The following is a 25,335-nucleotide window of genomic DNA, read 5'->3' on the forward strand; positions in this document are numbered from 1 at the left end:
ATGGAGTTGGGAGAGCGTCCATTGAAAAGAGAAGCCAGGCACGTTACAGTGCTTTAATACTGTAGATCATTTGAGTCAATGTGTACAATAACAGAAATACCTCACTTTTGGATGTAAATATATTTTATATGTATATGCTGTGAGATATCGGAGATCCTGACAATGCCAAACAACAATTGGTTACAGGATAATGCGTTGTGAATGGTCAATGACCGGATCATAAAATAGCTTCTGGTGCAAAAGATGATTTATTTTTTCTTATGCACGCAAACTAACAAAAGGACTTGGAAAGGAAAGTGATATAAAAACAACACACTTGGCCCCAAAATTTCCAGGACAATCCATGTAGCATTAAGCACGCAGGCAACCATCATTGATCAAAGCACTGATTATGAATATGACATATGGTTGGATGTAACCCAGAACAGAGCCAAGTGCGTGTGCGCGTGTGTGTGTGTGAGCTGAACTCTCCCATCTGTGGCAGGATATGCTTTTAACCTGTCAATCATACTATCATGAATCAACACAATATTGTTAGAGTATTAAGGACCTGACATAAAGCCTAGAACAACTCCCCAGAAAAAAATGTGCCAAGGCTCCGGTCCAAACTAAAAGTAGCGACTTAATATTTCCTGTTCATGCTCGAGCTCTCGAGCGCGAAGTGCAACTAACTGTCAAAGCATTTACAAAATACTTCTTCTAAACGTGTGTAGCTTTTACATTTCATGGTTAACCTTTTAAATACATCTTCCGCCGTGTCAGAGCTCCTTTGTGCCGTCCGACGCGCACTTTTTTTCGTCACATCCGGAGGACGTTCCACTCTACGGTGAGTCCACTAAACTGCCCACGACCTACGGATAATCTTTTCCAGTTAGCTTAATAGATTGATGACTTCAGATGAGTTTCCAAGGCACAGTCGCACAACATCTGAAACAGCTGCTAGAGAGATATGCTGCTACTCGTCAGGATACATGGCTTAAATGAAGTAGAAGTGTCCTCTTGTACAATCCAGAGAAGGCCTTCGTAGTACAGAGTAGTAGTAGAAGTAGTAGTAGAGCATTGCATCACAATGAACTCGAGTTTGGTCTCAAGAGGCCATTTGCATTGAGTTCAGCATCTGGTAGCATCTGGTCATGGCAGACAGGATTGCCTTGGATTTGCAAAGTTTTTTTGTCTCCCTTCTGGTTTTCTGCTGGTTTCTTCTTCTTCGTCTCGTCGCTGTCCTCTTCGTCAACCTCACGGTGGGTTCTCTGGTCTGGTCGATGGGAGGCAACACACAAACACAATGTGGTAATTAGTGTCCAATCAGTATGTTGAGCTGATCTCGTGCACATTAGTTAGGTATAATGTTAACTATCACTGCAATACTCTTAATGCGTATTAATCCCGTATCAAAATAGAGTGAAACGAGGCTCTCTGACAACCCTGAATGTCATTACATAACACCATTCTGCTTCCCCTGTGTATCAAGGTACAGTGTCTTTGTATAAGGCAAAGGGCAGCCTTAAAAAAAAGTTCCCAACCAACCCTGTGAACCAGTATTTTAAACCTGCACCAGTCTGGTGAAGCCTGAGGCTGTAAAGAGGCCTTGGTGTTTTTCTACTTTATGACTCAGTCATCAATAATGAACCTGAATCATCATATTTCATTCTGATCTGTCACCAGTCAACTGACTGATAAAGCGGGTGTGGTTGGGCACACTGTTCACAAGTCTTTTCTTTGAAGAGCACAGAGACACTTATTGTTTCCTCATCATCTTCAGGAACCCTTTCTGATGGCTCTTTGCACCAGCACCAAGTAAACCAGTGTTTCACTGTGTCATGTTTTCTTACGCTCTGTAAGGCAATGGGCTGCATAGCTAACTGACATGGCCCCTATAATACCTCTACAGCACTTTCCCTGCTGGGTAAAATGACAAATGCAAGCGAGATGGTCCGTGACTTCAGTTGGTCCCCCTTGTAGCTGCCTCAACAGTTTTAGAACACTTACGTTTCTACCAGGGGGAATGTGCCGAGACTTACCGGTTTCTCCAGACAGTGGCATCCCAGTGAGTTTAGAAGAGACCTGACCAGTTTGTCTGTGTGAGATACGCTTAATTTCTGCATTTTGCAGCTTAGGAGGTGCAGGGAGCTCACAAAGTCCTGCAGAGTAGAAGTAAATAAGTAAGTAATTTGGTATTTGAGGCAGTGTCCACCCTCTTTGCAAACACGGTTCTTCAGGCCGATTATGCCGATTATGTTTGGGTACTCCTAACATTTTTTGAACCGTGGGAGTGAGCCTGTTGGACGTTTTTGTTTATGCGGAAATGCTTTGCTATGCAGCGCATGCAGAAACCAGATGGAGCCTGAGCAGGTTTCTATGGTCACCTGTGTACATTTTGGATAACATTTCAAGCACTACCAAGTTATAGACCAAGCAAATAACAAAATCCCAAGGAAAAATATCAGAGTGGACAAACATTAAACAGTACTCACTCTGTCTGTGGTGCAGTTATGTAACTTGTGTTTCAGCACTGGGCAGGAGGTGTTTTGCAGCAAATTTGCAATATTTTCATTCTTGAATGGAGGAAAGCATAACAGGGGTACATATTAGCAATATGGAATAATGTTTCATAGAAGGGGGCTGTTGGTTTCTGACGGACAGATACTCTGGATTTGTCGTCGTACACCCTGCAAATGTTTCTTTTTCCTGCTGCAACATGTTGAAACCAGGCTGCACGTTTCCAAACCAAACCAAATATATTTCGTGAGCAGATTGGGTGTCTTACTGCGTTGTTGATATCCGTTTCAACGACCGTCTTGTAATCCTCTCGAAGTTCTTTGCGAGGCCTTTGGCTGTGACAGGAAAGAGATAGAGGTAGAAGCAAAAGGGAAAGGAGACTGATGCACAGATGAGGCTGGGAGTGTGCAGACATAGTGTGAGGGAGAAAGAGATAGGGAGACAAACCGGTGGGTCAACTAATCCAAAACATGTTCACATGTTAGCACAGCTTTGCTCTTGTGCCCCTGGAAGGCTCAATGATCAAAGCAGTCTGAATCAATATGGCTGAGACAGATCTGATTTGTTTATAGAGTATTTAAGCAATAAGGTACAAGAGGCTGTACTTTATCGTCCAATAATGTAACAGTTCGGGGGTGTTGTTTGGGCGGAGGGCCAGCAACCCTCGAACTGTTACATTATTGCCACGGTTACCAGCGAAACGATAAATAGTAAGTAAATAGCTGCCTTTCAGCACAAAATAGTTGTAGCCACCAAACGTTGTGTATCTCATTTCAGTAGTCTAGAGAGAAAAAATAGTCCCCGTACGTGCACGTGAAGCGTATTGGGTCCCGCACCATCTCATCGCTCATGACGTCCAGGTCGGACCTTGTCCATTGTCTGTGCAAAATCTTCCACAGACAATCGGTAAATAAGAATAAGGCTCTGAGTTAAATATGTCTATTTCCTTGCAAGGGGAAAAAAGGTCACAACAGCTACGTGCTCAGTAGACCAAGAACCTTCCTTCTCCCATAACAGGGCAGTTCTTCTTATACCTACAGGTGGTTTCCAAAACATCTTGTGTCTCTACAGCCAGGAGACTGGCATCATATCAGTGTGAGACACTTCAGCTCAATTCTTTACCAGCCCAGCATTTGCAATTTATAACCTTGTTCATTCAATGAAACATTTTGAAGGATTACATACATTTTTCCATCACACTCCACTCCATTGATTACATACTAATCACACAATCAGTCTTAATATAATATGCACATTTAACATCTAATATCCAACAGAGTCTAATCATAACCATGAGAGATCCAGAGATCCTTTGCTCCCACAAGCTTTTACCATAACATAAAAGACACCTATCAATAGGACGTTAGAACAAAACATGCTATGCTAACATCATTTTAAACCACAGGACTGTCACAATGACATTGAAGGAAATGAAAGTGCATTCAAGTACAATTTTGAGTTACTATTTTACTTTAATATATATATATAATGCATTGCCACTTTCAACTTAACAGCATTTCAGCTGTAAATAGTCAAGCTACTCCAATTGTTTTCTTTGATAGTGTCGGAAAAACTGCAACAATGTTCCACCTTAGTATGACGGAAAGTCTGGTCTTCTGCACAGAGCTACATTGGGTTCTGGGTCATCTGATAATAAAGATGTTTTTTCACATATTCTTTAATAAGTATAGTTGTTCTTTGACAGGTAAAAGGTTTTGGGAGCAAAAAATCTCTGGATCTTCATGGTTATGATTACACTGTGTTGGATATTAGATGGTAAATGTGTAGTAGGCATATTCATGCACATGTGTGTGATTATTATGTAATCAAAAGAGTGGAACGTAATGGCAAAAATGTATTCAACCCTTCAAATTGTTTTTTTAAATAAACAAGGTTATAAATAGCAAGTGCTGGGATGGTGTGGCCCTGAAAAAGTATTGAGGTGAAGTGTCTCTGATAAGATAAGATAGAGACTGGTTTGGAGGCCACATGCAGGGATCAGAACCACCGGGCCCTGTGGTGAGACTGAGCACGTAGAAGTTGTGACCTTTTTTACGTTGCGAGGAACGGAGAAAGACCTGATTCAGAGCCTTCAGTCTGATTTACCGATTGTCCGTGCAAAATCTTCCACCAAAATGGTTAGTTTGCGGACAACCCAATACATTTTGGTTTGGACTAAATAATCTCAAAACATTTTTGATAGGCTTTAATTTTCCTGTCACAAGGTAGGCAGCAGTTAAAACTAACATTTGCCATCGGTTCAGCTATACATACAGAATATATACATGAATAAGCCTCTGTATCTTACTGGTAGGCAGCTAGGCAGATACGTTGTGGCGCATGGAGTAGAGAGGGTGCGCTCGGAACCGCAGGGTTGGCGGTTCAACCCCGACTGCTCCGTGTCCCATGTCAAATTGTCCCTGAGCAAGACACCCAACCCCTAACTGCCTTTACGGCAGCCCACTGCTCCCGCTGTGTGGGATGGGTTGAATGCAGGGAATAATTTCCCGTATGTGTTAAACCGTACTTGGCAATAAAAATGTCGTCTTCTTCTTGTGGACTTTTAGCTCGCAAGGGACATCGGGAAGCCAAGGACAGCTGTTCCCAGCCTCCCCACGATCTATATGGTGTCCAGAACTGTGGCATCATAAAATAAGGATGAATTGTAACATCAGGCTCCACATGTTGTTGGGAGATGCTGGACTATCCCATATTCAGTTTGGACCACTCCTTCAGTGCGTCACAGATTTGATGCACTAAGCAACCAAGGGAAACGCATCCTCTGGAGCAAAGCTGAACTTCGCGGGCATCACTGCGCTTTCACCCCCTGCGACTGCAGCCCCATCAGTCGCGGCCACTGACGTCACCGTCATTGGCCATGATGTCATAAGGGGAGCGTGCGCATCTCACTCATTGAGGCTGTGCGTTTTCAGCACCACGGTCAGCACCGGCCGGCCTCATCGCGGACTGTAGGGAACGAGCACACAAGCTCGCGCACGCCTGCTCACGGAAGACACCGCTCAGCGTGGTGCAGTCTGCCATCCATGAACGCTGGGTGAGCTTAACTCTAAGTCCACCAGGCCCCAAGGACTGGTGACAGAACTGTCAGTCTCAGTGAGTCCGATATGTACAATATTACATTTTACAGTCAGACCTAACGTACGAGAAAGAAAACCTGGTGTTCAGTCATCAGGGGCTCCAATTGGGATGTCAAGCAATTTGCCCCTTGGCCTAGAAAGAGACATGTGAGGAATGATAACATGACAGCAGCAGTGCACATCAACCACCAGGGCATCATACACTCAGCCTGGCCACTGCAAAAGCTGTGGTCAAACAGACGCCTACCTCCATCAGAGCGTGTTCACCCCCTCGGGGTATAGGACCTAGCATGATGGAACTAATGAAAGCAGATGTCGCGGGAAAGGCCAAAGTGGATGAGCTTGTCAAAAAAAGCACACAAGGCCCATTGTGAACACTCACAAGTGTCACAAGTGTTTCATGATTCCCAACCACAATACAGCTGCTGGTGAACAACAGAGGCGGCTCCAATGACGCAGATATGCACCGCAGAGCGGCACGATACTCCACCTACCCAAGATTGACGAGATTAAATTAAATCTGGTCCCAGCAGCCGTGGCAATTCCAGTTGCAAAAGTGTATATCAAACCCCACAGGGGTGCAAAGGGCGCTAGATTCTCTTCTACTGAGACAAGTTATGTGGCTAGTTGGCCTACCTTCTGACTATACGGGGTGTAAAACAGGTTACGATCCAACATTGTATCCCATGCTCTTTTGTTAACCTACCTTCAAACGCTGGTAACAATTTAGCCGCAACTACAGTGCTACTTTAGTGCTGGTGCTTGCTCTTGGGGATCCGCCCAAATTCTCCCTTTCAGTCATGACAGACCTCCTCCTAGCACTGGACAATGGCTGAAAGAGTGAGTGACCAATGTTGGTTTTATTTCCCAACTGTTATTTAGGTACATTTATAGATTTTGCCCCCCCCCCCCCCCCCCCCCTCAAAAAAAACGCTGTCTGCTGTCATATGGGCTGGCGTACCGCCGACCGGAACAAGTGTGACTGGACCTTGTGTAACTAAGTAAAGGGTCTGTGTTACCCTCAGCTCAAAGGGTTGCACAACGCACCCCTACAGATGGACTCCAGTACAGAAACCTTTGGGACCTTTTGGGAATTCAGGAACCTTCCTTCATCAATGCATCAGCACATCACTTTATGCACTATAGCCACACCTCTCATGATCCCTCTTCTCTCAACAGCCATCTGGCACACACACAGCCCTCACTCGCTGACCGAGCGCTTTACGCGCCCCCTTGTCACCCTGCTATGTCAGCGCGAGCCTGTTTGCATCGCAATCACCATGTATAGCCATACAACCACTGTTTTTACGATTTTACTGTTTGCAAGAGCGCCAAATTGTTTACAGGAACCCAACGTTCGTCATTTATTTATGGCGAGCATCCTCATTTGCGCTCAAAATGAACCAGATTAAATTGGCGCTCGACAAAGATTCTGTGCCTTTCGAATGCTCCTCGGTGATATGGATAATATGCATCAGGTGATAATATCAATGCCGTATGTAAACAGATAAAGCAATGATGATGCAGCACATGCTTTTGAGGTAACGTGTTGGAAGCGGAACAGATGCCACGCAGCCGAGGAGAGAGCACTTATTACAATAATATACCTGGGACTTGCAAAAAATGACTCGTGAGCATCTATGCCCAGCAGCTGCCACGCCTTGACCAAAGACCAGATAATAAAACTGGTCGCATATAAACACACAAAATCACAAATTACAACAGCCGAACACTACACCAAAATGCTATTCTTCTACCATTTATTTCCCCCCTCACTTGTTGATGCTTCTTAACAAAGTAAAACACCCACATACATCGACATAATTTATAATTTAGAATGAAGTCTCACCTGGATCCAACTGGAATTTAAAGCGCTCCCTCCTCGAGTCTAATTTCCGTAAATCTAAACTCGGCTTTACGGTAAATCCTTTCAGTTTCCTTCTGACTGTCCCTACGGAAGTAATTCACGTGGAATCCCCCCGTTCGGATGAGCGTTTGAGTGTGTTGAGCTGCAGCGTACCAGCTCGTCGCCGCGCGGAGGGAGCGAGGCGGACGGACGCGTGGTCGCCCCGCGGTAAGTTCCGAGGCGTCGGGTCGCCGGCGCAGGCTTTGCATGAGTGCTTCGTTATTCTTTTTTTAATTCGGCTAGAATTTGTAATGTGGAAGAAGCAACAACAACAACAACAACAAAAGGGGAGGGGGGGTTCCACCTGAGGCTACTTGGGTAAACCTCCGGGCCGCATTGCGCAGATGACTTACCATTGGTCATTCTTCATTTATATTCGCCGCAGCCCAGAAGTGAAAGGGGATTCATTCTCTCGGGTCTTTATAGTTGGTCGGATTGTCAATTTGTCTGATTTCCCCCTGGTCTTCTCACTATTCCAGCGGTTCCGAGGGTAGTTTTTTTATCTCTTTTTTTAGCACAGGGATATCTGTTTCGGTCCTTTGCGACGTCCTGCGTAACTCTGCCATGTGATTTTACTTCCGTCCTCCCCAACCGCAAAGGTTTCACTTTACCAGAGGTTGTATACCGTTTTGAATGGACAGAGGCTGCTGTGTTTAACCCTTATGGGCTGACGTGTTGGGCGGTTTCCCCCACATGCATTATCTGCATATATAGAACAATCTGTTATGTCTCAATACACACACACAGCTGTTAGGCGTGATTGTTGGACGCTTATTCAAATGGTCTAATTAATTCTAAAAACCTGCCTACATCCACCAGATGAACTAGTCAGCAGGCATTAGTATTTTGTTTTCTTTATTTGAAAAACATGCATGTGTGTTTGTCTGTTTCAGCTTTGGAGCTTGCAGTGATTAAAGACATGCATCAGTTTTTGACAGCGTGGTGCTGACTCATTGGAACCGTGGGATCCAGAGCGTGACCTGGGCAACCAGGAAAACTGCTGTCAAACACACAGATGATGTTGCACGGCAAGATCGCTCTTGTTTCCTGGTGCGTTGTGATTCACTTGTGAACTATGTGTGCCGTTTATTGAGACGCACAGCATCCAAGGTATTTCATTTTTCACTTTGATCGTGCGCCACTTATCTTCCGTGCACTGAAGTTACGCTCTGTTTAACTTCTTAATCCCATTCCATGTTTACTTTCCGTAATGTTGAGGTTGCATACAGATTTTTTGGTCTGATAGGAATGTGGTCAAGTATTTCCAGGTTGTCAAACACAGCTTGCTGGATGTGCTGTGTTCGTAACGTGCACTGTAGCTACATTGTTCATGGCATGCATACTATAACACACTGACCGTTTTTTAATGTGTTTTTACTAGTCGGGCAGTCAGCGTGAGTAGGAAAGTTGCTTGAGAGATCCAAGCCCTCACAATGACTCTACAGTAAGTATGTTTCCTGTGTGCTACAGCGTGCATTGGTTGTGGATGGAGACAAACGTGAAGGCCGAATGATTGATTGTTCAGTTACAAGTACATTTTTTTGTGTGTCCCTGGTGTTTGTTAGCTAGTGAGCTGGCAGTGCCTGTAACTAACTTACATGGGGAAACATTACGTTTTGTACTGGTTGTAATCATATAAAAGAAAAGATTCTTGATAGCCCCAAACCAGCGTCGATGAGGAGCAGCAAGAAAAAACACGTTTCTTTAATTAGTTCCCTCTGTCATCTTGTGTGAGTGTTATAAAGCAATCTTGGTTGCCTCATACATTTCTTTCCTCTATCTTGTGTGAAAAACATGGATCAAGTGTTGCCACCGTGAGTAGTAGATCAAATTGTTTCCCCACAAATGTAACATTTACAAAGCAGACTGAGCAGGAAACATTGAGACACTTGGCGGCCAATATTTTGCGCACACCCCGGTGTAGCTGTAAGCACCTATTAATAGACGCAGACAGAAGGTGTCACACATACGTCCACATCATAGTTTATTTTTCATCTTCACTGGGTGTTCACATCATAGTCTATTCATCTCCACTGCATGTTCACTAACTCTCCTGTCATTTCAGATCCTCCCACCTCGTCACCTGATTTCCTGCACCTGGTTCTCCTCACCCTCACCTGTGGTGCCTTCCCTCGTCAGTCACTCACTATTTAAGCCAGTCACATTCTGTTGCTCACTGCCAGATTGTCTTGTGTGTTCTACCAAGTTTTCCAGCGTTTCCCGAAGCCATCCTGTTTTTCTCGATTCCGACCTCGTCTGTTCCTCGACCCCGATTTACCTGCCTGCCCCGTTTTGGATTTGTCTGCCTGTCTGTGTGCCCTCCTGATTCTGACCCTGCCTGTCCTCGTCTACGGATTACCTGCCTGCCCCTCTGGACTTGTTTGCCTCCTGACGGATCTCCCGGTTTTGACCCTGCCTGAACCTTGATTAAAACCCTCCTGTCTTGTCCATCGTGTACGAGTCGTGCATTTGGGTTCTCCCGTACTCCGGTATCAGTAACCGTGACAGTACAATCTGGCCAAACATGAACCCAGCCGACCAAGAACGTACCGAGCCCGAAACCCCGAATCCAAGCAACATGTTGCAGCGCCATGAGCAGCAGCTCCACTTCATGGCTGAGGCCATGCAGTCTATGTCGGCCCGCCATGAGAGCAGCATGGAGTCCCTCCGCGACCACCTGCGGAACCTCGCCGTGGTGACGCGTACTCCGGACGTCACCCCCGCTGCTGCCCAAGCACCCACCTCCGCTCCAATGTCCGACGCACGTCTTCCTCCACCCGAGCGTTGTTCCGGCGCTCCCGGTTCCTGTCGACCGTTCCTGGTACAGTGTTCGCTCGCCTTCGAGCTCCAGCCGTCCGCGTTTCCCACCGAGAGGTCCCGGGTAGCGTACATTGTTTCCTTGCTCACAGGGAGAGCAAGGGATTGGGGAACGGCCGAATGGGCTAAACAGACTTCTATCTGTTCCTCCGTCGCGTCGTTTTCCGAGGCGATGCAGAGGGTTTTTGACCATGCCACTCCCGGACGAGAGGCGGCCCGGGGACTGTTTGGTCTGCAGCAGGGAATACGATCCGTTTCCGACTATTCCATTGACTTTCACACCATGGCAGCGGAGAGTGACTGGAACCAAGCCTCGCTTCGCGATGCCTTCTACCACGGATTATCCAGCCGCGTAAAGGACGAATTGGCAGCTCGGGATCTCCCTGCTGGTTTAGACGAGCTGGTCGCCCTCGCCATTCGGATCGACGGCCGTCTGCGGGAGCGGAGAAGAGAGAGGGTCGCTTGCGCAGCTTCAGGATCACCGCCGCGCCAGTGGCCGGAACCGCGACGGGCACCCACCGAGGGTGGACCTTCTGAGTCTATCGCGGGGCCAGAGGCAATGCAGCTGGGACGGGCTCGACTCGCTCCGGCTGAAAGGCACCGCCGCCTGCAGGCCAACCAATGCATGTACTGCGGTCAAAGCGGTCATTATGTGAACGCTTGTCCAGTAAAAGACAGGGCTCACCAGTCAACCAGAGGGCGCTGGTGAGCCGGGAAGTTAGATTAGAAATGCCCTCTCGACCCCAAATCCATGCCCAGTTGTTTTTCCAGGATAAGAGCTACACTGTTCCGGTTCTGATTGACTCGGGTGCAGACGCCAATCTCCTCGACCAAGACCTGGCCTTCAAGATGGGGATTGAGCAAATCGCTTTGGAAAGACCCATCCGGGCCACGGCGTTGGACGGTCGGCTACTCTGCAGGGTGACTCATCAAACCACCCCGCTGCGCTTGGAGATGTCAGGTAACCACAGTGAAGCACTCACCTTTCATGTACTTCATGCACCTCAACAACCAGTCATTTTGGGGTTTCCATGGCTTAGGAGGCATAATCCGCACATTGACTGGGCTACTGGGACTATATTTGGGTGGAGTCCTCACTGTCACGCGGTTTGTTTAAAGCCGGCGTCTGCCATTGGCCGCTCCGTGTCTCCTGAGTCCCCAGATCTCACGGGCGTACCCGAGGATTACCACGATGTAAAGGAGGTGTTCAACAAGGCTCGGGCCACCTCACTACCGCCTCACCGCCCGTACGATTGTGCTATAGACCTCCTTCCGGGCACCTCGCCCCCAAGAGGGCGACTATTCTCTCTGTCGGCCCCTGAGACTAGGACTATGGAGAAGTACATCAGCGACTCCTTGGCTGCCGGTCTCATTAGACCGTCGTCATCCCCGGCCGGCGCGGGGTTCTTTTTTGTGAGCAAGAAGGACGGATCCCTGCGACCTTGTATTGATTACCGGGGACTCAATAACATCACCATCAAAAACAGGTATCCACTTCCACTCATCTCATTGGACATTATGAATATTTGGTCATGCCATTTGGCCTCACTAATGCCCCAGCTGTTTTCCAGGGGCTGGTAAACGACGTTCTCCGCGATCTGCTCAATGTCTGTGTTTTTGTCTATCTGGACGATATTTTGATTTTTTCCAAGTCTACACAGGAGCATGTGATACATGTACGGCAAGTCCTCAAGAGACTCCTTGAGAATCACCTCTTCGTTAAGGCAGAGAAATGCAGTTTCCACACCTCGGAAGTATCTTTTCTGGGCTTCGTCATCAAAGCCGGCAATATTCAGATGGACCCTGCGAAGACCAGGGCGGTGGCAGACTGGCCCCAACCCTCCACCCGCAAAGAACTGCAGCGTTTTTTGGGCTTCGCCAATTTCTATCGGCGGTTCATTCGGAACTACAGTGCTGTGGCTGCTCCTCTCACCGCTCTAACCTCCCCACAAGTGCCCTTTCAGTGGACCTCGGTAGCGGCCAGGGCATTCGGGGAATTGAAAACACGTTTTACCTCTGCCCCTATCCTTGTTTTCCCAGACCCTGCTCGCCAGTTTGTGGTGGAGGTGGATGCGTCGGACACCGGTGTAGGAGCAGTTCTCTCGCAGCGGTCGTCTACAGATCAGAAGGTTCATCCATGCGCCTTCTTCTCCCGGAAACTGTCTGCCACGGAGAGGAACTATGACATCGGGGATCGGGAGTTATTGGCGGTAAAGCTTGCACTGGAGGAGTGGAGACACTGGCTGGAGGGAGCTGACCAGCCGTTTATGGTATGGACTGACCACAAAAACTTAGAGTACATTCGCTCTGCCAAGCGGTTGAACTCCAGACAGGCAAGGTGGGCTCTATTTTTTAACCGTTTCGAGTTTACTCTAACTTACCGGCCGGGCACGAAGAATGCCAAACCTGATGCCCTGTCCCGTCAGTACCAGTCCAGGAGCTGCGTTCAGAGTCCGGAGAACATTCTCCCCCCTGAATGTGTTGTTGGGGCAGTGGCCTGGGAGGTGGAAGAGGAAGTAAAACAGTCTCATACAGCGCAACCGGCACCGAGTGCCTGCCCCGATAACCTTCTGTTTGTCCCAGCGAATCTGCGCTCAAAGGTCCTGCAGTGGGGTCACTCTTCCCGCCTGGCTTGTCACCCGGGAGTGATCCGCACGCTAGCTCTGCTGAAACAACGGTTTTGGTGGCCCACCATGGAGAAGGACGCTAGAGAATTCGTCAGTGCCTGCATTATCTGCGCTCAGCATAAGCCCTCTCACAAGGCTCCATCCGGCCTTCTTCACCCCCTGCCCATCCCTCATCGTCCCTGGTCCCACATTGCCTTGGATTTTGTAACCGGCCTACCCCCATCTGACGGTAACACAGTTATTCTAACGGTAATTGATCGCTTCTCCAAGTCTGCTCAACTCATCCCTCTACCTAAGCTGCCTTCTGCTAAAGAGACAGCAGAATTGCTATTACAGAAGGTGTTCCGCCTGCATGGTCTGCCCGTCGATGTGGTCTCCGATCGGGGGCCACAATTCACTTCTCATTTTTGGTCTGAGTTTTGCAGGCTACTGGGGGCCACAGTCAGCTTATCGTCTGGATTTCACCCACAGTCCAACGGTCAGGCAGAGCGGATGAACCAGGAGATGGAGACTTCTCTACGCTGCATCTCTTCCCGCAACCCCCGCTCTTGGTCCCAGCAACTCCTATGGGTCGAGTATGCCCACAACACACTCCCCAGTTCGGCTACCGGGCTCTCACCTTTCCAATGTTCTAGAGGATACCAACCTCCGCTGTTTCCGGAGCAGGAACTGGAGGCAAGCGTCCCTTCTGTCCAGGCGTTCATTCAGCGGTGTCGGCGCACCTGGAAGCAAGCCCGCTCCACGCTCCTGCGTACCTCGGACCGGTATCAACGGTCGGCTAATAGACGTCGCACCCCGGCACCCTGCTACGTCCCGGGACAACGTGTCTGGTTGTCCGCCCGGGACCTTCCACTCAGAGTGGAGTCCAAGAAGTTGGCGGCTCGATTTGTGGGTCCCTTTCCAGTCTCCAGGGTCGTCAACCCTGCAGCAGTCAGACTCCAGTTGCCGCGGGCCATGAAGGTCCACCCCACCTTTCATGTCTCCAGGCTAAAACCTGTCCTGGAGAGTCCACTTCAACCCTCCTCCAGACCCCCTCCGCCCCCCCAGCTCATTGACGGGGGCCCAACTTACACGGTCCGGCGCCTACTCAAGTCTCGTCGACGGGGTAGGGGGCTGCAGTATCTGGTGGATTGGGAGGGATACGGCCCAGAGGAGCGCTTGTGGGTCCCGTCACGCCACATACTAGACCCTTCCCTGATCAGGGACTTCCACAGAGCACACCCGGACCAGCCCAGTGGGACGTCGAGAGCCGTCCCTAGAGGGGGGAGTTCTGTCACACATACGTCCACATCATAGTTTATTTTTCATCTTCACTGGGTGTTCACATCATAGTCTATTCATCTCCACTGCATGTTCACTAACTCTCCTGTCATTTCAGATCCTCCCACCTCGTCACCTGATTTCCTGCACCTGGTTCTCCTCACCCTCACCTGTGGTGCCTTCCCTCGTCAGTCACTCACTATTTAAGCCAGTCACATTCTGTTGCTCACTGCCAGATTGTCTTGTGTGTTCTACCAAGTTTTCCAGCGTTTCCCGAAGCCATCCTGTTTTTCTCGATTCCGACCTCGTCTGTTCCTCGACCCCGATTTACCTGCCTGCCCCGTTTTGGATTTGTCTGCCTGTCTGTGTGCCCTCCTGATTCTGACCCTGCCTGTCCTCGTCTACGGATTACCTGCCTGCCCCTCTGGACTTGTTTGCCTCCTGACGGATCTCCCGGTTTTGACCCTGCCTGAACCTTGATTAAAACCCTCCTGTCTTGTCCATCGTGTACGAGTCGTGCATTTGGGTTCTCCCGTACTCCGGTATCAGTAACCGTGACAGAAGGAATGCCTGTGAAACACCCTAGAATACGCTGATGCTTAAGATACTTGAAGCCACATTACTATGAACATTTCTCATTAACTCAGTTGAAAAACATTTTGTGAACGGGAAAGTTTTACAAATAGTTAAACTTCAGTATCAAAAGCCATGTATGGAATTTGACTCTGTTACATGTTCTTATGTTAGTGCAGAATCAGACACTTAACTACAAGTGTCCTCTGGGCCTTTCAGCCTGCTGTTTGACACTCATCAACAAAGTGTGTTGCAATTCCAAAGAAACATAAGAATACATTTTGACATGTCAGCTTAAACTGTCACGCAAACGCTTTTGAATCTGGACAACAGGTCACATCTCAGCTTAGTGGCACCATCTAGTGGTCTGTCTCCTGACAAAAGCACACAGACACTCAATAGAAACATGCATTTTTTTAAAGCAACTTTTGACGAAATGGAGTGCACTCACTTTATTTTTATATTTCTCTGCCTTTTGTTTACCTTGTAAGAATCATTTCCCAATCTGTAAACAGGCTGTTAAACAGGAAGCAGGGACATACGGAATATACAAACAAATGAATTGGCAATACAGAAAGGACTTTAGAATGTATCTTTCAAACATCCTTTTAGCCTTCAATGTTTTCACAATATGGGATGATGGATTCACTAAGTGAATCGTCTCGGTTTTGTGCATATGGGCAGGATGAAAATAACAAAAACAACCGACTCCATCATGACACAGTGCGGGAAAATCAAAACCAAAAGAGAAATCAAACCACCAGTCAAAGGAGACTAAAATACCTCCTGTTGTAAATTAATGGAACTGGTTGCTGAAATGAGTAAAGAGACGCACATTTTTCCCTTTTGAACACCTAATTTATCCGGAGAGTTTATTGTTGCGCGTGTACTGTCATTCCTTATCGGTGCTCTTCTCGCAAATGTCGTTGTACTGGAGGTAGAGGTAGTTTTCCCCCCTGCAGGACACACTGAGGAGATCTGTACGTTTCATAGGTTTGTACACCAACCAAGCAACACAGTTACCTTATTCAATCTGTTCTATCTAAGACACTTCTTTACATCTGAGTTTCTGAATGGGGCCTTTTTCTCTGTCTGTGCAGCTACACTCACCGTGCTGTTTATTTCATGAAATTGCTATCGGTTAAATTGCCAAAGAAAATGTGGTAATTGTGTAAAAATGTCATGGCTCATCATTATGTCTTTTTAAGCTGTACGAGCTCTTCAACGACAGTCCAGCTCTAATAACATCTTGTCCAAAACTACAAGCCAATTTGGATGGTAAAAATATAATTGTGTTGTGCAGCTGAAAAAATAAAATAACTGATTTTAAAAATGTCAAAGAAAATGCTAAAGAAAAATTGACTAAAGAAACAAGAAGAGACATGATGGTCTTGAGATAGTCAGATTAAAAAACAACATACATATGAATTCGACATCGTGGCCGTACTTCCACATTATGAAGATGTTTTAACGTATCTAAAGAGTAAAGAAAGTGAAAGAGAAACTCATATTGACCTTATGAAACAGATGTGTGGAGATGGGGAGCTGCAAAGATGATAGAGTGCAGGTCAGGTGATATTGTCATCATCATCATCATAAGCCAGCGGGGATCTGGTTGCCATGGAGTGTGCATGCGCAGATGGGGGCGGAGGTGGTATTCAGGGAAAGTATCCGTACAATATCGTCACATTTAGTGAATAATTTCCCATTTGGCCACAAAAATCACATCTGTAAAAGGTTACTGAATTCTTGTCTCACAACATCGTTTTGGTGAAGGGTTGAAGTTAGACTGAGGGTTAGGCGTGTAGTGCTTACAGTCGAGGTCAAACTAACTTCGCCCCCCCCCGGGAATCCATGTGGGCCTTTGTGTTGTGTAAGGTGGGGGGTTTACAAGAGACACGTGGTTACCATGGATGACCTTCTAAGAGACGCCCACGTGCAAACAGCCCTGGCAAAGCCGCAGAATTGGGAACTATCAGTCACATGGAGACATCTGCGGTGCAATACAATGTGTCTTTGCTATAAAGCTAAACGGAGCAAAAAAAAACCCTGACTATCTAAATGTGCATCTGCGCATTAAACGTGTGAGACAACTCCCAACCACGTCCCACCAAGCACCGCCTGGAGATGGCGCTCCATGTCCTCTTATGATGGCCACGGTGCGCGAGCACGCATGTGCGTGAGCGAGTGCGAGAGCGAGAGCGAGACGAGAGAGAGCTGCTGTCTGCCGACTCTCCGGCGGTGTTTGCCTCCCCGTCGCTGCAGTCCTCTTTTTTTTTTGCAGGCTCTCCCGTCTCTTCCCGTCCCTCTGTCTTGAATTGTTCCATCCCCTTCGCTTGCATCCCTTCGCCCGCTCCCTCCACCCGTCCCGTCCGCACCCTGCCCCTCCACCCTCGCGGATGCCTCAACCTTGCGCCCCCGTCCCAGGATCCAGGCAAAGGATCGCCATCCCCAGTCCGGACGCAGCGAAAAGGCGCACCGCTCCATTGTGATCTGATCTGTGCACGTTGCGGTCTGACTTTAGTGGGAGAGAGAGAGATAAAGAGAGGGGGGGAGGGGGGGGAGAGGGAGAGGCGGACCAGGGGCAGAAGAGGGAAACGAGGGGAAACCCGCACGCTGACAGTGGCCAGGATCACACTTCGGTAAGTCATCGCGTTATTTGACAGGGGTTCCTGCCGCTTGTGTTTGTTGTCGGTCATCATTGCAAAAAGTACGCGGCACGTATAGTTTTGCCAAAAACAAGAAATCCGAAAGTGACCTTTTGGTGATTCGCGGAAGGGGGGTGTTTGGGGGTAAAAAATGCTGGGTTGGACGACGACCCCGTGCTTCTGGGAACGAGCTCGCTGCTTAGTCCTTTTCGAAACAAGCGTCCGACTGTCCTCGGATTAGCCGACACACCGCGGACATTTGGCTCCATTTGACTGCTGACCCACATTCACCATCGGCTGTGCGTAAAAGTGCTCCGGATGGGTGTAAACAAAAGCCCCGCCAGGTGATGGTTGTTTCCATTGCCTCGTTTCCAGAAGTTAAACTGTTGTCTTGTCCTTCACAATATTTGTTCACGATGTAATAATAAATATGATCTGGTGTGTCGGGGCCAAACATGTGATTCAAGTATTATAGTGCAGAATATTGCACTATTTCTGTCTATAGGGTGATGGGGCAGGAGAAGTGAGCCCAGTACAAGAGTGTGGGTAAGACTCCATGTAATTCCCACAGCTGTGCTCCAGCTTTGATCAATAGACGTTTGCAGGAGGGGGGATTCTGCGCTGGCAGTTTGTCAAGGGCGTACAATATATCCAGCTGATGATGTGGAGGAGGGGAGGAGGAGGAGGGGGCGGAGGGGCTGGGGCTGCTGCTGTTAGCCATGGTGGGGGTACATGTTCAGCCCATAGTGCGCGTCAGCACTTGTGCAGGTGCATGATGGGCAGCAGAGGCACGGAGCCGGACAGAGTTTTATAATGCTCAGGTATGTATCACATGACATACTTTTGTCTTTTGGTCACTGTTGCTTGTGCAGTTCCCTTTGTGTCCAGGTAAGCAGCCCTAAAGAGAATACAATCCCCCGTAATCCCCCCCGTAACCTGACCACAAAAAAAGGGAACAGTCACACAACATGTCCTCCACTGTACTTTACGTGATTCAAGTACATCACACATCTCCAAGAACTTCAATACATTTTATATAGTTGCAGGATAAATCGCATTATAAAAGATCTATCACTGTGGGAACTGTCTGAACAGTTCTTGGGCAATCTCTGTCTCCCTCAGACGCACACACACACACTCTGAAAACCCTCTCTTAATTTCCTAAAGATTGGCTTCTTTTATGTCCTGTGAATGTCTCCAGTGGGCATGAAAAGCCTCGCCCTTCATCGCGGACACAGATTAAGCTAATTCACACAGCAGCGCCGGCCTAATGCCTAATCACTATGCCGCGCCTGCAGAACAGAACGGTCTTTTATACGGGGGTATAGCCGAGAGAGGCAGAGAAAGACGGTGAGAGAGAGAGCGAAAGGGGGAAAGCTAGCCGCCGGGGCCTATTGATCGGACTGAGGGGCTGCTGGCCGGCGTCCAGGCGGGATGGAGTGCTGATGACAGTCCAAATAGCTGCCGGGATGAGCTGGTAGTGCTGATGGAGGGAGGGAAGACTTTGAATCATAGGCGGGGATTCCAAAAAATACAGCTGTTATAATTACTGGTTACAAAATGAATTTTCAACCGAGAGCAAAAGCGCCGAGCGGTTTGGTGTCGATGGCGCGAGAGATCAAGCGCCATTCGGCGACCGTCACACTTTGGCGCGTTTCACCGTGCTGTCGGCCACTTCTCGACACGGGAAATGAACAGAGATTGAGATCAACAGAGGTTTGAACTGCCTGTCCTGAAGTCTGCTTTGATGTCTGGATGCTTTGCCGAGAGTTTGCTGAAAGGCATCTCTCCGGGGTGAAAAGTAGCTCCTTTCAGCGTGTACGGTAAGACTTCAACGTACGGCAACTGGGGTAAAGGGACTTTTAGGATCGTCAAATGTCAGCAATGCATTTTGATCTTCTGATTTGACTATTATTTGATCATTTAGACAGCAGACAGCAGGCATACGACTTTTGCATTCCTTCTACTTTCACTTGTTCCATGACTTTTCATAATTGCTGTAAGACGGCGTAGTGAGCCGGTAGACTGTCCTACACAAGCAGTACCTGAATTTATACCACGTCCAGGGATTCTTTTCCTTTTGAGAGCCTGACCTTTGACAAGGCCAAAAAGATCCTCCCCATTGTGTCACGGCGTACATTTATAATTTTAACAGCGACGATACACCCCACTTACCTTTGATTCAGCAATGACATTATGATGATAATGGCTTTCCAATAGCACATTGTTTACATTTGTTTGTGAGAACCTAAAAGTTAGATCACTGTTAAAAATGTTTTTTTTGGAGGGTTTTTTGTGTTTTTCTACTGAGGAGCATTAAGGTTCAATGGCAAATATGGTTCCTATTTGAGGTTTGACACAAGCACAGATCTGATGGAGCTCATTTGTCAATATGTGTTGGAAAGAAGCAATAGTTATATTGACTTCATCTTTATCAGCGGTCGAGTTACTGGATGATATGAATTTCATGCGACAACACACAGGCATTTTCTGTAATGGACACTAGTCTATATAAATTGTTCTTTCAATATTACAACTACAAACTAAAAGATAATAAAATAAACAGATAAAAGTAGAATGTGAAACATTCAAGTTGAGCAAATGCTTCGCCTTCAACGTTTCAATATCCTTGAGCTCTGTTATGTGCTTCATGTTGGTTTTTTTGTACTTTCACCAAATATGAAAGGGCCTCGGGCAACGGGCTGACGTTTGAACCATACATGGCGGCTGCATTGATTGCAGATTCATGGCCACAAGGGAGGCGCTAACCTCAATGTGCTCATCAATCAGCCGACCTGATGCTTACGTCAGGCACCGGGCACCGAGCTTGTTTAATGACATACAAAATACTGATGTGCTACTGCCAGTGGACACATTTACAATACGCCCATTACTGTGGAATTGGTACAAGATTACATACATGTTACGCACCATTAAACCTGTAATATCACTTTTCTTTCCTTTGAGGGTGCTGTCCAGTGCACTCAACACGGATATGTTACGGGGATGTCCAGGTGATGGTCTAAATGTTATCCTTCTGTGCTCAAGTGTGTCCGTGTGAGGCCGTCCTGAAGTAGTCTTAAGTATCATTGCTTTCTTTACTATTATTAACCAGAGTGAGAACAGTGATGCTGCACTGTGATGGTCGATGAACCTTCCTGATTTCTTATTTTATGCCCAGCAGCTTCAAAGTGAAGTGGTGGACTAGTAGCGTCTTCATAGTCACGTGCTTTCTACAGTAGCCAAGGACGAACAAATCCAATGCTGGCTTTAGAGAGATCCTTTTGAATTTTTACGTTACCCGAGCGCCACCGTGGTTCACTGACACGGCTTTGGAAAGGGGAGGGCTGACGCGAGGTGGCATTGAATCCTACACACTGCTCCTTTAAGTACACATATGAGAAACCAGAGCTCTTGACCAGCAGGAGCGGTGGGTTAAGCATGATTGAAGTGGCGTCACGTCACCCACTCACTCTGCTGTATTTATTAAGGGATCTCTTTGTTCAACCAAACGGTCCGGAGTCAAGGCCTCGTTTTTTTATCACTTGAGTGTCCTCGAGCAGGATATAGATTCCCATGCAGTTTAAACGATGGTGGTTCGCTGCTGACCTTTTGGCCTCTTTGCGAGGAAGGGGAAACGATGACAAATGTTCCCGTTGGGGGGGGGGATCAGCTGATTAAGATACGGTTTACTGACAATAAAGGGTCCCCCCATGGGAATAGCACTCAGAATGCTGATCTTTCTGAAATCGTACAGACAAGCTTTCTGAATATATGACATGATTTTCTTCATGTTTTCAGCACCATGTTGTATCCTCACCATCTGCTGACCTTCACATCAAATCCATAAAGATGGAGAAGAGGATTTGTAGCTTAGAGGTGAAAGGAGCAGACGGCGTTTCCCAGCCCTGCGCTGGTGCATGCGAGTGGCTTCTTTTGTCAGTTTACACCTGTTACACTTCACGTGGCATCGGATCAAAAAGGCTGAGTTAAAGCAAATATGTGAGAATATGAATTCAATTATTTGTCATTGTTTTTTACTAAACACTGAGACTCAAGACAGTTGTTGAAATTTCCCCTCATTAATCTGTCGGGTAGCTTAATCTACAAAAGTACACTTAAGCTAAGGTAGCAGTTAGTAATTCAGTTTACCAACGTCTCCCTGAGTGTTTAATCTTCCCATCAGTAATCAATTACTCCTCCTTCTTTCACTGCAAACGAACGTAACGAAAGAAAGGCAAAGACGTCCAGCTTTAACTGCTTCGGATTCATGGCTTGATTTTCACTGACGCCACTTGTAAAGATATATGTGCTCATGGTGCTGTGTGTTGTATATTGTAGCGATAAATGGGAGATAAATGAGAGCAAGACAAGCGCGGCAGGAGGCAGACAGACCGACAGACGGAGAGAAAGAGAGAGCGAGAGAGAGAGAGAGAGACGGAGGGAAAGAGTGGAGGTAGCGATGTGTCAGGCTTGGAATGAATCCGGCAAGGCGGCAAAGTCTGTGTGTGTGTGTGTGTGTGTGCGTGTGTGTGTGTGTGTGTGTGTGTGTGTGTGTGTGTGTGTGTGTGACAGACAGAGAGAGAGGGATGTGTCTGGATGCCTACTAGTGTGCTTCTGTTCCCGAGTCTCCTCCCATCTTCTAATGAGCTCACTGCAGATGGGACTCCCTCTTATCAGCACAGCGGAAAACAAAGAAATGAAGAAAAGGCAAACATATGATGTGTTTGAAATAAAATCTAAAGAACATGACGGGGAGGGGGGGGAAAAAATGCAGGTGAAGAAGAGAAGAGGAGGGGGTGATAAGCCATGGGGGATCAGGTGTAAATGAAGAGCCATCTCCAGAGCTTGGGGTGTCCGAAGTGACGCAGTGGAAGAAGCGGGGAATTCGTTCAAATGCAAGACGGGACGGAAGGTGTGAAACTTAAACACATCAAACCCTAATGGTGTGTGTTCAGAGAGGGCCGAACGGTGAGCGCAGCGCCTCTGTGTTTGCCTAGCCATGACATCACCTCTGCGCCCGCCCCACTGTACTTGCTAAGCCGAATTAATAAACGGGCTCAGCTTGCCAGTTCTGCCGGAGGTAATTGAGCATCAAAGAGAAGCCGTAGCCGGAGCACAGATCATCCTGATTTCCCAGAGCGGAATGGTAGCCGTAGAGTTGACCTTTGCAGTGGATGACTGTGGAAGTGGGCCTGTATGTTTTTGGGTGTAATTAGGGTCCTTTATGTTCATGACTGTGCAGATTGGGGTGGGAGGATGGGGGGGGGGGCTACGTCTACCTGTTCCTGATGCAGGATTATGGGCTAAAACATGGCGTTGTGCCCTTTACGCTCGCTGAACTCGCACCCTGGCGGTGTGAGAAGTAATTAGACCGCGTTCGACGTGCCTCATCGGTCTTGCGTCCAAAAATCTCTATGAAGGGATATGCAACAAGAGCCTGATGCATGTGAGAGAGAGACGGAGGGAAAGAGTGGAGTTAGCGATGTGTCAGGCTTGGAATGAGTCCAGCAAGGCGGCAAAGTCTGTGTGTGTGTGTGTGTGTGTGTGTGTGTGTGGGTGAGGGAGAGCGAGGTAATGACATGTTGCGCGGCAGGTAGCGGGGAGGAATATTGTTGTTGTCTTTGTGTACAGTCTGTTTACATAGTGTATATATAGTATCTTTTTGTCTGGTCAAGTGGGAAATAACATGTTTGATGGGATATGAACACCTGCTCCTGTGTGTGTGGCTGTGGGCCAGTGTTTGTGTGTGTGTGTGTTTATTTCTTGTCTGTTCTGTTAACGTGCACAACATGGCCGCTCTCTGTCAACACAGGGAGACACATTGTTATGTGTAGCGCGTGAAACCAGGCCAAGCTTTTATCATCACGCAGCAGGGTTACAGAGCCCTTTGCACACCTTTGACAAGCCTTACTGCGTCTTTTATTGATTTAAGCTTTTGGAATAAAAACACAGTTTCTAACTAATTTCATTTATCCTAATGTTCAAATATATTCCATCTGAAACAATGTTGAACTATCTTAATCAACACTGTAAAAAACATTTGTGGTACTGTAAGGGAGTTGTATTTTAAGTTCACATCTTGATCATGATTTTCTAACGGACATTAGATGTTATGAACAAAGTTGTGTAATAATGTTTAATGGTAATAATACGCCATTTAAAGGGTTATCAAAATGAATATGTTTACTAAATGCAGCGTGATTCATCAATCTAGAATGTTTTGCCGTTCCCAAATTGTTCAGAGATGTCAGCCGTTGATAAGTCACCCTTCTCTCCAATATATTGCGACTATTATGTTTTTTCGATTTCGGGGTGACCTGTCCCTTCAATTGAATTGTCTCCACACGTCGTCAACCCTTAGAATAAAATATTTTATAAAAGGTTATATGTATTTTTCAAATGCCGTAAATCTAAAGTCTGAAAAAAGCAGAAGTGTGACTCCAAAACTAAGGCACGCAAGATACTGAGGGTCATGTCACAAATACCTCCATTATTCTCCAAAATAGATGGGTTCTATTTTATAAACAAACCCATTTACGCTTTGTTTATCTCACTCACAAGATCTTGGTTAATCCTTGATCCCTGACCTGCACACACACACACACACACACACACACACACACACACACACACACACACACACACACACACACACACACACACACACACACACACACACACACACACACACACACACACACACACACACACACACACACACAGCAGTGTTTTATCTTAAAAGCTTGAGGCCAGCCAAGTGGTATAAACGCTCGGCCAGATGCCGGCGGTCGGATCAGCAGACGGGCCATCGGCGGCACACACCGATCCTTATCAGCCGTGTATTGCCGTGGCTACTTCCACCTGTCAATCAATGCTTCCTCACATCCACATAAAAGGAATTGATGGGAACGACAGAGACCGAAAGAGATAAGGATCAGGACCAATAATGGACCAATAATGGTCCGAGCCACCATATTGTATTGGCATGGTGTGTGTCTGTGAGAGTGTGATTTGTTTGAATCCGAGTCCCCCTCCATTGACGGAAGAACAAAGAAGACGTTACAGTGACAGAGACTGACATCCGAAAGGAACAGGGCGAGGCGAGACAAGAGCGTCGGCGCCACGCCACCCGCTCCCTGAACCCCCACGGCTCCCAGCACACCTGAAGGGCGGGGGGGGGCGAACCTCAGAGCGCGATTCGTACGCAAGGATTTAGCTGCCAGTTTTTGTTTTTTTCGGAGTAGAGGGGCAGCTGAAATAATGTTCTGACCGCGGGGTTTTTATTAGGTTGTTTATTGATGTGAGTTGACACTGGAGAGCCACATCCTGGGCCGAGCCCCCGCTCCTCCTGCCCACATTATTCGATTTCACTTCACAGTCCCTGAGCTGACGGGGGGGCAGCTTTTCCGTGTAGCTACACGTTGTGCTTGTTCCGAGTAAAGCTTTAAGATGTATGCGCTCTGCCCTAATATTCTGTCTTTATTTATATTTTACCTATGCCCAGTTCCTCCCGAGGCATCTTTTATTATGCGGCGCGTCTGACAACTAAATCCTTTCTTTTAACATAACAGGTTTTCTTCTGTCGGGTGTGTTCAGATTAAAACACAAGTGGTGTGGACGGCTCCGCTGCGGAGGGCCACAGCAACATGAAGTTATTCAGGAGTAAAGAATAATCGGGATGAAGGTGCATGTTGTGTGTGAAGCTAGTGGTGGGCTTTGAATTATATATAAAGAAGACATCAGGGAGAGGAATGCCTCATGCTAAGATCTTTAAGCATGCAGCGAACGTGGAGATACTGTAGTGATGTAAATTCAACAAGCTGGATGTTGGGTAAATATAGCATTTATCATATTTTACACGAAGCAGCCTCCTGTCAGGTGCCAATGAGGAAACATTGTTATTT

The 25,335-nt window shown here is 47.3% G+C and overlaps 2 protein-coding genes and 1 long non-coding RNA gene across 10 annotated transcripts in view; 2 read left to right on the forward strand and 1 right to left on the reverse strand.

The window, feature by feature from the left end:
- Window positions 1-39: 39 nt before the first annotated feature.
- LOC144389974 (uncharacterized) lies at window positions 40-8,140 on the reverse strand. Of its 2 annotated transcripts, none has more exons than XM_078095749.1 (5): window positions 7,857-8,140; window positions 2,768-2,834; window positions 2,475-2,555; window positions 2,022-2,141; window positions 40-1,255 (listed from the first exon to the last, which is right to left on the reverse strand). In XM_078095749.1, exons 1-5 carry the CDS (start codon window positions 7,871-7,873, stop codon window positions 1,088-1,090), a joined length of 453 nt encoding a protein of 150 aa, XP_077951875.1. In that variant the 5' UTR covers window positions 7,874-8,140; the 3' UTR covers window positions 40-1,087. The 2 variants fall into 2 exon arrangements, with proteins under 2 accessions (XP_077951875.1, XP_077951874.1); XM_078095748.1 differs by having other exon boundaries at window positions 2,768-2,896.
- LOC144389976 (uncharacterized) lies at window positions 7,406-16,138 on the forward strand. The gene is made up of 3 exons (XR_013454023.1): window positions 7,406-7,671; window positions 8,397-9,460; window positions 14,772-16,138. It is a non-coding gene; the product is annotated as an uncharacterized LOC144389976 (long non-coding RNA).
- Window positions 16,139-16,953: 815 nt separating this feature from the next.
- The window catches only part of ctnnd2a (catenin (cadherin-associated protein), delta 2a), a 195,364-nt gene continuing 186,982 nt past the window's right edge, over window positions 16,954-25,335 (forward strand). For all 7 annotated transcript variants that reach the window (XM_078095732.1, XM_078095734.1, XM_078095735.1 and 4 more), the window contains exon 1: window positions 16,954-17,422. The gene's annotated coding sequence lies outside the window, so the exon portion shown is untranslated. The remainder of the gene's footprint in view (window positions 17,423-25,335) is intronic.

Source organism: Gasterosteus aculeatus, chromosome 21 (assembly GCF_964276395.1).
Source record: "Gasterosteus aculeatus chromosome 21, fGasAcu3.hap1.1, whole genome shotgun sequence".
NCBI classification, from domain to species: Eukaryota; Metazoa; Chordata; class Actinopteri; order Perciformes; family Gasterosteidae; genus Gasterosteus; species Gasterosteus aculeatus.

Bases quoted from the DNA above. Each gene is read 5' to 3' on its own strand.
- LOC144389974 (XM_078095748.1), bottom strand. The intron at 2,556-2,767 runs GTAAGACACCCA...CCTCCATTCAAG, and splicing joins AAACGGATATCAACAACGCA to AATGAAAATATTGCAAATTT. The intron at 1,256-2,021 runs GTAAGTCTCGGC...CCCATCGACCAG, and splicing joins GCCACTGTCTGGAGAAACCG to ACCAGAGAACCCACCGTGAG.